The following is an 11,298-nucleotide window of genomic DNA, read 5'->3' as shown; positions in this document are numbered from 1 at the left end:
CGTGCACAATTTACAAAAAACATCCCTCAGCATCCACAATATTTCCTGGGGCTGCTCCAATACTAAGAGATGCCACAGATTGCCCCCAAGTGGGTGTAGCAGCTCCATTCTATGAAGTGGGGCGACCTACATAGCTCTGTCTCATTGCTATCTCCTCTGACGTGTAACTTTATTTATTGGGGCAGCAGCTCTTGATGATGTTTTGACTAGCCATTGTGTGGGCCATGCAGAGTGCGTGTAGGAGGCGGGAGGAGACAGGAAGAGAAGACTCCTTAGGTCCTGTATTCCTTATTGTGCCCAAGCCAAGGCTGCTCTGCTGATAACCAGGTTCTTAGGCAGATCTACGCTTGCTCCCAGACCGGGCAGGCTCAGGCACCAGCAACTTGGGGCCGCGGGGTGAGGACCGAGCGGGCGGGGAAGGTCCCAGGGCTGTGAGCAAGGCAGGTGGATCCCCCTGAGGGTTAGTCTCCTCCCGCGGGCCGGAAAAGGCAGCAGACAGGCAGAACTTCTCGGGGGGGGGCTCTGCACCCAAAAGAGTTGATCCCGGAGGGCCACGCCCGCCACTGAATGACGGGGGAGGATTAACTGCCCCCGTCCTCCGCACGCCGCGCCGGCCGATCCCCCCGCGATTGCAATCAGAGCGGGCCCGGCCCGGCCACGCTACTGCTTCCCCAGGGCAGACCCTGCGCGTCGGGAGCGAGGGACGCAGCGCCACCCGCACCTCGGCCGCGCACCTGCGAGCGAGCGGCGGCCCCGCCCCACCGCCGGGGCAGGCCGCGGCCAGAAGGGGAGGAGACGGCGGCGGGCGGCCGCTCATTGGCCGCGCGGCGGAGCCCCGCTCTGCTCCGGTGCGCGCGGCTCCAGCGAGCGCCGGCCCGGCGGCGGGGAGCTCGGAGCCGCGTCCCGCGTCCTGCCCGCGCAGTGAGTGGCCCGGGGTGCGTGGGCGGGTCGCGTCCGCTCCCCCTGTCGCGGCGCGAGGGGCGGGCTCGGGGGCTCCCCTCAGGCGGCGCTGCGGACTGGGGGTGCGGAAAGGCCGCGGCTGCTGCCGCTACACCCCACCCCCACCCCGCCCCCAGCCAGCCGGGGATCCGGCGCGTCTGAGGCTGCCGGGGATGCCCGAAGTCCCCGCCGCCCGGCCGTGTGCGAGCGCGGCAGCCCCCTGGCGGCAGGTCCGCGTCGGCCGGGCGACGGAGGGGGTGTCGCTGAGGAATGTGGCGGCGGGGCCGAGCCTGGCCGGGAGGAAGGAGCGGGGAGAAGCGGATGGATTTCCCCCCGCCCACCCCCTGCAGCTGCTGCTGCTGCTGCTGCGGCCGCCGACGCCGCCCATGTGGCGGCCGCCGCCGCCCAGCCGGGGCGTGAGAGGCGCCGCCCGCCCTCTTTGTACGCTCCCCCTTCTGCTCTGCAGCGGAGGGGAAGGAGTCAGGGCCCCCCGCGCGGCGGGGTTAAGCCTGTAAATCCCCGGGGGGTGCCGGGCAGTTTGCTGCCATCCGGGTGCGTGTCTGAGCCGGAACAAAGCCGGGCCGGGGCTCACCCAACGCTCCTCTTTGCAGGGTAGCGCATGAAGTGTCAGTGGATGTTACAGCCGGGTGGTGATGAGCTGGAAGGAAGAGGTGCTCCAGTCGCTCGGGTTTTTCTGAAGGGTGACGGCTATCATGACTGTCTTCAGGCAGGAGAACTTGGATGATTACTATGAGACAGGAGAAGAACTGGGCAGGTACAGTAGGCGCTGAAAGGATGTGCAGCCAGATGGTGAATGATTGTCAAGTTGGTCAATAAGCAAAATACATTATGAAAGAAATCTAGTGATTGATAGTCCTGTGAGCGATATTATAGTGTGTGTGTGTGTGTGTGCGCGCGCGTGTGTGAGGCTTTACTGAAGCTTACAAATTAAACTGATTTTTAGTTGTCACTCAAGAGTGAAAATTTTGCGTCCTATGATATGCAGTTAGGTCATCCTAGGCTCCTGGATGAGCACGGATAGGTTGGTGGAAGAATTCTGTCGAGCTAGCTCAGACTCTTGGGAGAGGGTATAGGAGGGGGAACATGGGATGTGGATTACCCACAATGGCAGGAAAAGCTTGATTCTGTCCTTGTGGGAAAATGTCTACACCACAGTGGCACAACTGAAGAGCTATAGTTATGCTGCTGTAGCAGCAGTAGGGTAGACAAACCCTGAGCATGCATACAGTAAAGTGAGATGACTCTACAACATAGCTTAAGGGACTCAGAATGGTACTGGTAGTACTTCCCTGTCGTATGGAAATTCATTATTCTGGATTGCAGCAAAGTCTGTTGACCTGGATCTAGGAAATGTGTGGAGTTTTAATTCCTTGCTCCTATACATAATTACATTTTGCTATCTGATTTCCTTTAAATACCAGTGTGTGCTACAAGGTATTTGTCAAATAAGAAATTTGACGTTAATCATAGATTAGCTTGAATTATTTAAAATGGCAACATATCTATCTATATACATATGTGTGTGTGTTTGAGATTTTAAATTGGGATTGCATATATTGTGTTGTGCTGTGACATTTGTTAGTCAAGCAGGTAACTTGAATTTCAATATGTCGTTTGTAGAAAGAAATTCAATTTGCATTTTAGAAGCCCTGCATGTGTGTCATATGACCTTTTTTCATTATTTTACCAAGACCAAAATGGTACTCGGCATATACAGATATGGGAGAGTCCCTCTAATTTTCAGTTTAGTGAAAATTACAGGCATGCGTGTTTAATTTTTTCTGTTCCAAGTAGGGGAAAATATTCAGATCAGGAGATATAAAGTGGTTGAGAACTGTAGGTTAACACTGTCTGTATAAAGCCAGTTCATCGAATGCTACTAAATGCCCTGTTTCTGCCGTCGCTTTGTGATACAGCCCAAACCATTGACTGGTGTTTCTAGTGTTCTTTGACGTTTAACAGACTTCAGCTTAATATTAAATTGACACTTGTGTGTTGGGTCTTTTTGTCTTTTGTGAACCGCAGAATTGTTTTTTTAAACATTTTGTGATTATGGGCTTGGTGAATCTGGACTAAATGTCAAAATATTAATTTAAAGGTAAACTTAACTCATGTTGCAGGGTCCATCAGGGTTTAAGCCAATATCTAACTATTAAGGATCAGAATGAAACCTAATCTGTGAAGTAAATGATCCCACAACTGCTTAGTGGAGTACAGTACATGGTGCTTGCTGGTCACTAAATTGGCTACTAAACTAGATAGACCGTGGATCTGATCCACGCTGACAATTTTTGTGTTCCTAACATCATCCTTCCCTTTTTTAATTGATAACATTGTGCTTTCATAGAAAATACAGTGGGTTCCTTTTAAGATAACTTTTTAATTAGATCATTTTATTTCCTTTCAAACCTTACTGCATTGTCACAGACAGTGGACATATGAATTCAATTTTTGTATGAAGTTTTTTGTAGCAAGTTTTTCAATATATTTAGAAGCTAGTATTTAGAAAAAAATAATTAACTATTTATAATTTATGTATTGTGTGCACAAGATTTTGACTAAATTAGTTGAAATAACCCTTTTGTTAAAAGGCATAACAACTTTTCCTTATGTGAGGCTAAACCATGTACTGATGAGGGGTTAAGTGCGTGGTCTAAATATTAGGTGCAGCCTGAATTAAGTCATTTGACTTGATTCCTGTGGTTTTTGGCAGGAGTATGTGAAGCATTCTGGCACCGAGCTGTAACCATCAGGGCTAGTGAAAATAAGGTATTTTAATTCAATGGGTGTGGCATGGACTAGTTTAATTTGTAAATTTCATGTACTGAAATTTACATAGTCACAGTAAATATTAAAAAACCACGATAAAACCTTTTGAAGCTCTAGATTTCTATCCGGGTTATAAAGATTTTTCAGAGACAAAACAAGGTCTAACTGCTAATCAAATGAAAGTTTTATGATATATGTAAATATGCTGCTGTTCTTGCATTTAATGGGGATCTGTCAGCATAAAATTTGGTTCCAAATACAGAATTTTTTTTTACAACATTTAAGATAAACATAATATTTCTAGTATGTCTTTAATTCGTGGGGAAATCATTATGTTTTTAAAAGAACTTTCTTTACAGTGCTAGGAAATCAAACATTGCAGGTTGAGTATGTGAAAGTGAAACTGACTTCATTTATTTATTTATTGTTCAGTCAGATGAATGTTTATAGCATAACTACCATTTTAAAAGTAAAGGGGGTTATTAAAATGCAGTTACCAAGATGCTACTAATTTAGTGCTTGAATTTGTTTATAAAATAGATGGGACATTGTCGATTTTAAACCCCATGCTAGTATTTTTTGACTAGTTTTCAGCTGTTAATTGCACACTACCACTAAATATTCTGCATGTGAACAGCCTCTTAGCATTCATCTCCCTGCATTTATGTTGGAATAATTTGAGGATTGCCTTTTAAAAAAACTAAATTATAAGAGGGTAACAAACTAATTGCAATAGTCTGAGGGGTATCTGTGTTAGTCTGTAGCTTCACAAATAACAAGCAGTTAACACTAACACATGAGCTTTTATGGGTAAGACCCTCTTCTTCAGATGATTATAGAAGAATTAAAAATAGAATCCAGGGTTTATGTAGCGGGGGCGGGTTACCTGTCACTAGTAGAACTTGGTGATGAACCAAATTAAGGAGGATGTTTCCCAGTCTTGCAAATATCAAAGGTGGGGAAATTGCCCTTGCAGTGCATAAGATAGTTGAGAGCTCTGTTTGGGCTAAGGTTAAATGTATCAAATTTGCAAATGAATTCCAGTTCAGATGTCTGTCCTGTCTGTGTCTCTAATCTTGTGCTAAAATCGTTTTGTAGAAGAATGACTACTTTCAAATTCTTTATTGAATGTCAAGCAAGCTTAACGTGTTCCCCTACTGCAGGGGTCAGCAGCCTTTCCAAGGCAGAGTGCCGAAATTTCACCTTTTGATCTCTATGTACAGTCCAAGTGCTGGTGATACTTTTTAAAGTCTTTTTAATAGTACTACTTACAACAACTTCATTAGTAAGGAAAGATGCAGAGCTTTACTGTTTAAATGGTGGTTGGTAACATTAGCTGGTCTTGTTAATCTACAGGCAGCATGGCTTTGAGCAAACTCTCAGCTGCATGGGGGAGGAGGAGCAGGGCTGAGTTCCTGCCTCATATGCCAGTGAAAATCAGCTAGTGTGCCACTCTTGGCACCTGTGCCAGGGGTTTCTGACCCCGCCCTGCAGGTTTGTGTGTGTTCCCATTCCTGATCTCAGTTTTATGTCCATTCACTCTTTGGCGCAGAGACTGTTCGGTTTGTCCAGTGTATATGACAGAGGAGTATTGCTGGCACATGATGGCATATGTAACATTAGTGGATGTGCACGTGTATGGGCCCCTGATGGTGTGGCTGATGTGGTTAGGTCCTGTGATGGTGTCACTAGTGTAGATATGTGGACAGAGTTTGCAAAGGGCTTGGTTGCAAGGATGGGTTCCTGGGTTAGTATTTCTGTGCTGTGGTGTGTAGCTGCACGTGAGTATTTTCTTGAGAATGGATGGCTGCCTGTAGGAGAGGACTGGCCTGTCACCCAAGGCCTGTGAGAGCAAGGGATTGTGTTCCAGTGTAAGTTATAAATGTAGGTTTCTTTGTAGATGCTTCTGTAACTTTTTTTTTTTTATGGATAGGGGGGTTAATCCTAAACCAACTCCATTTACCTCAGGGAGTGGTGATCCAAATTTGTCTTGTCTCTGTGCTTTGACCTGTCCGGTTTGGGTGACCCTTCCAAGAGCTGTAGCTCCCACTGACATAGCTCTTCCAATCCTTGAGAGACACAAGCCATCTCATCATGACAAGGAATGGCCCGTGAGGTACCATGACATGCTAAAGAGTCTTCAGATCACAAGCTACAGACATTCATAAACAGATGGCTGAGGTGCATCCTTTAGCTATTTACTGCATCCTTGTAGAGGGTTAGCAGTAGAGGGTTTAAAAGCACTAAAGAACTTTTGTTTGTTAAGAAATGTTTATTATTTAGATAGGCCAAAACAAGAATTGATTATCCAGTACAGTAATCCCTTCAAATGCTAATTTTGAGTTGAGTTAATGCGAGTTAAGTGCAACTCAAAATCCGGTACCCCCCATGGCCCTGGTTCAACCGCCCTGTGGCCGGCTCCAGCCCAACTCCACAGACACCACCCCTCACAGTTAGCTCTGGCTTAATCCTCCTGTCCCCCTCCCACAGCCCCAACCCATTGCCAGGCTTAACCCTCCCCAGCTGCTCCCCAGCCCCAGGACTGAACTTTCAAAAGGAACTCCAGGTGCTCTTGCTGCTTCCCCAGCTGCAGCACGTGCATTCTGCCAGGGAAAAAAAGCTGCCCCCCGACTTACACAAAATTCCAGTTATGGGAGGGTGCATGAGAATGCAACCCTGGTGTAACTCAAGGGACTACTGTGCTCTGTCCTCACCATCACCATGTAGAAGACCAGATCTATGAAGCTGCAGACCACTACTACCAGCTCTTTTATCTTGCTTAATTGCAAGTCTTTAGATTGTGGGTATTTCTGCTTCTAACACTGGTTTCTGGAGTTAGGAGAGAATCCGTCTTCCTTTTTAAAATAAGCTTTTAACCCACATGGTTGCAAATAAAACCTTGCAAATGTGAATACTAAAGGCTCAAAACCAAAAGTCAAAGAGGAAGGAGTCCATCTTCATTATTTTTACACAGTAGGATTGGGGCCTGACTCATAGGTTTTTCACGTTTGGGATTAATGGTGTGGAGGCTGTAGTCTTGCAATGCCACCTGCTTCTCCCCTTATGTAGAGTAGTAGTGTGTGGCAGTCACAAATAAGGTGGGTGAATGAACGCACTGAATCAAATGGAATATGCTGTGCTTTTTTTATATGGGTTGTAAAGAACCTGTGACACCTTTTGGGAAGGCACTGTACAGATGCCCTCAGCCTCACTGAATGAGTTTCAGATTAAAAACTCCTTCAGTGTTCTATTTTGTTTATTTTAAAGAAGATTGCTTATGACCTCTTGTCTAAAGGACAAGCAGCATAGTCATCAGGCATCTAACCATGAAATTTCATAAGACTAGTACAGATTCAGTTCTGGACAGGATGGAGATTGTGAAAGAGCAACAAATGTACTGATACTTTTCTGTTCTTTCGAGGTCTGCGTGCAGTTGCAAGCAGTGTGACCATGCATTTTAAATATTCTCCTGTGTGCCTTTTATCCAGCTTCAGAGCTTTTGTTGGTGTCTGAGTTTTTCAAAGTATTGCCTGCTTACTATAAGCCTTTTTTTAGTACTGCTGATCAAACTTTAATATTCCAACTTGATGGACTTATCGAAATATGTTTGCTTCCATCAAGGACGGCTTGTCTTTGTTGATGGAAGTAACGATGGTTTTGCTTAATTCATTATAGTGACAGCTTACCAAAACCAGAGTATAGTTGTAGCCACATTCCTGTACCCCGAAGTTGGGTGCAATTTGGTGCTTTGTTCTATGCCTTTTTCTGCAGCTTGATTTTACTTTTTGTGATTCCTGCTCTCCCCCACCCCCCCCAAAAGGTGTGGCTGTGTAGACACTCCATCTTATGTCAGCATAATGTAAGTCACTCTGAAGTGTAAATAAACTCCACCCTGTAAGTGACATAATTTGCATCTACGTAAGTGCCCATGTGGACAGCACTATGTCTCCCGCTTGTATAGCTACTGCCTTCTTCTCTTGGAGTTGATTTTATTATGCCAGTGGGAGAACTCATTCCTGTCTTTTATAGAACATCTTCACCACGTGTGTTCTGCGGTATTGTACGTGTTACTCAAGCTTTTAGACTGTAACAGCGTCACTTATTTTTTCTAGATTAGAGAAATTGCCTTTTTACTGGGGGGAAAAAAAAAACCCTAACTAAATGTCTTCTGAAATAAATTTTGTTTTTTATAGTTGTGAAACATGAATTTGTGAATACTTCTTGTGCATGAAGACTCTTTTAATCCCAATTATTTTTAAATAATTTTTTTAAAGATAGTAGGAATAGAGTTATAAAATGACATGTCCCTTATGAGCATCTACTAAGAAATGGGGCCATCGAGTAAGGTAAATGAAATATCCATTGAACTTCTGTAATCCACCACACTCTTGTCCAGCAGCATCCATAATCTGGCATGGTTTTAATTAGTCCGACAACCATTTATTCTGGGTGTGGCGAAGTTTCCCACAGCCACATAATGTTTTACAGTCACCAGTCCTGGCTTTTGGTGTTCTGTGTTGTTGTTTAGTTGTGATTTACCCCAAACGTCTAAAAGCCCAGGAATCAGTGGACATGATGATGATGTTGCTACCCAATATTGACCTCGTGTGGTTGGGCAAACTGTCTCATTCAGCACCAGTAAGTTCCTGAGCATGCTGGACTAGGTTCAACCTGTATATTTCTAAATGTAGTAACTGCCTGGTATTAAACTTGGGAGGAAAGGGACTGGAGAAAAACTGTCCATCACGCTAATTATTAACATACAGTGTCAAAAATTCTTTGTTGGAATAAAGAAACACTCTAGATTTAAAGCTCCCAAAATAGTGTGTGTGAGATGTGTGGGAGGGGGAGTCGGCCTATCTCATTGACACCAGTTGGAATTGTGGATGCTTGGTGAGTCTGAAAATCAGGTTGTTTGCTCATTGGCTCAGGAAATGAGGAGGAATTGCTGCTGGTAGTTCTCTATTTTTAGTTTACCCAAGGTGTCTAAGCTTCGCTGCAGTCACTGATGAAATATTTATATTTCTGTCTTCAAGCTGCTACAGGATGAAAGAGAGAACATGTAGATATTGTACTGTGGTGGAGTTTTTTGCACATCTTGACGTTGTCTACACTAGAACTACTTCAGTATAACCACGCCCTGTGTGAATAATCCACATCTCTGAACGATGTATATTTTGCTGCGCTAAGTGATGGCATAGACAGTGCTTTATTGCTGGCATAATTACTCCACAGCAGGTGATAGCCAAGGTGAGGTAGGCTAATTAAGCTGATGGCTTAGAGCATTTTAGCCAGAAATGTTACAGTGGTGTAGCTGCATCCATGCTTAAGAAGACACTGTGTTGTCTTTTGTATTCAGTAATTGAGTAAATAGTCTTTCTGGAGACAGTGTGGAAATAAATGTTTGCTGTGATTTTAGTTTGCTTGTTGCAAAGAGGCCATAGCCTCCTTATGTGATGCATCTTTGTGCAAGTCGTCAAAAATATTTACTTCTAAAACTGCAAAGGATGTACATATCCTGAGTGTTGGCATATATTTAAGAACATGGTGAAAGGATATTTGAACAGATTAAGTTTTTCTAGCAAATAGAGTTTGCCCTTCGGTGATGGTTTTGAGAATTGGGAATGTAAACTCCTTTTTAACAAGTCGATGTACTGAAACTGTGCTAAGAGTGTCGCTTATTTTTCCTCTAGAAATTTGTAACATCTCATATTCCTTTGAGAAATGTGCTTCTTCCCTTCAAAGTTGTCAAACTTATCTTAATTGCACAGTACAGGTTACACCTATCTGGTCTGGCACCCTCGGGACCTGAGTGGTCTCAAATGAGATAATTTGCCAGAGAAGGCCAGGCCTCTGGGTTTGCCCAGGGCAGCAGGGAGAGGTGGGCTGCCAGCATGGTGGCTGGGCTCCCCTCCTGGCCTCCACTTGCTCCCTGCCCCCAGGCTGCCGGGGGGAGCTCTGCTTCTGGCAGGGCTGCCTACCGCTGGCCCACCTCCGTTGCCCAGGCTCAGTTCCAGCGGCATTCCTTGCCACCAGTGGGACTCCGGGCATATTGGTCTTTCTGGTCCAATAACATCCATTATCCTGCTGAACCATGTACGTTGCTCTGCCACAGAGTTTCAACCTGTACTAGCTCAAAATTGTGCTAGAGGAATTTTTAAAAAATATTTAGTTATAATGTAACAGTGGTGTAGATTTTAAAAAAAAAAGTCTGAAAAACGTTAATTTAGAAATGAAGTGTGGGAGATCATGTAGGAAGGCTACAAGACAACAGTACATATAGTCTTTAATATTTAGCTCTCAAATTATACTGAGTTCTCCCACAGTATAATATTTTGTAGCCATTTCCTGGTTCCATATTCATGATGCTGAAGTATGTACCAACCTTAAAATTTTCTGTGAGGCCAGAATGATTAAATCAGAAAGTCACAGAATGTACCTGTATGTGTAAGTAATAATACCAATAAGATTCTTTCATAACCTAAGCATTTTTAAAAAAAAAATGTTAATTTCTGTGGGACAGTTATTGTAGTAATGCAACTCTGTTGTTTGCTAGTGCTGTTGCTTTGCCATAAACTGAATGATTTCTGTTAATTGGAAGGGGTCTCAGAAAGAAGTCTGTAAATACTTCAGCAGTGAAATGTGTTAATTTTAGTCTCAGAGGTGAACATATGTTAGTCTGTAGCTTCACAAAAAAAAAAAAAAGCCCCAAGCAATCTTGTAGCACCTTAAAGACTAACAGTTTACTTGGGTATTACATAACTAATAAATAAAACTTGTTAATCCTTAAAGTGCTACACGACTGCTTGTGTTTTGTGTAATGTGTTTTGGCTTTTCTTTAGGAAGTCTGAAGGTCATAAATTCACATTACAGCCCAGAACCGTTCAGATGTTTTGTTTATAAATATTGTCCACATTCAACCTTCTGAGAAGGCATCGTTGATCAGAAAAAATGTTAAACTGCTCTATGCTGTGCCCATCTTATGTGTCTGAGCAAGTGAAAGACTGTCTTCTCCTGCTGTTGATTTGGGCCTTGAAGCTTTGCACGAGGGAGTGGGAAGGAAATCTCTGCATAATCTTGAAAGCATGGCGGGAAGGGAAAAAGGGAATGGGAAAAGTCCTTTGTGTGTTTCCATCCCCTTCCCTCTGAACTGTGTTGACATGCATTCTTCAAAAATGAATATCAAAATGTGTAGTGGATTCGAGTTGATATCTGAATTAGACTCTCAATATACCTCATTACTGGTTGATAACCTATTGCTTTTATAAATGTGTGAATGTGCAGATATGGGAAAAGAACAAGAAGGGTCAGATGTTTTTCAGAAATTAAATAAACAGCACCACCAAGCAGTTAATATTCACAGGAGAAAAATATATAAATATAATTGGAGATACACATCTCCTAGCACTGGAAGGGAACTCGGGAGGTCATCTAGTCCAGTCCCCTGTGCCCTCAGCAGGACCAAGCACTATCCCTGACATTTATTTGCCCCGATCCCTGAATGGCTTCCTCAAGGACTGAGCTGACAACCCCATGTTTAGCAGGCCAACACTCAAACCACTGAGCTGT

At 44.1% G+C, this 11,298-nt stretch overlaps 1 protein-coding gene across 3 annotated transcripts in view; it reads left to right on the top strand.

Annotated features, from left to right (window-relative positions):
* Window positions 1-829: 829 nt before the first annotated feature.
* The window catches only part of DAPK1 (death associated protein kinase 1), a 170,381-nt gene continuing 159,912 nt past the window's right edge, over window positions 830-11,298 (top strand). For all 3 annotated transcript variants that reach the window (XR_012645713.1, XM_074995143.1, XM_074995142.1), the window contains exons 1-2: window positions 830-921; window positions 1,551-1,714. Coding sequence is in view for 2 of the 3 variants with exons in the window: in XM_074995143.1 (XP_074851244.1) it covers window positions 1,653-1,714 (62 nt within the window). In the remaining variant the exon portion in view is untranslated. The remainder of the gene's footprint in view (window positions 922-1,550; window positions 1,715-11,298) is intronic.

Source organism: Carettochelys insculpta, chromosome 5, assembly GCF_033958435.1.
Source record: "Carettochelys insculpta isolate YL-2023 chromosome 5, ASM3395843v1, whole genome shotgun sequence".
Classification (NCBI taxonomy): domain Eukaryota; kingdom Metazoa; phylum Chordata; order Testudines; family Carettochelyidae; genus Carettochelys; species Carettochelys insculpta.
This window is presented reverse-complemented; position numbering and strand designations above follow the sequence as displayed.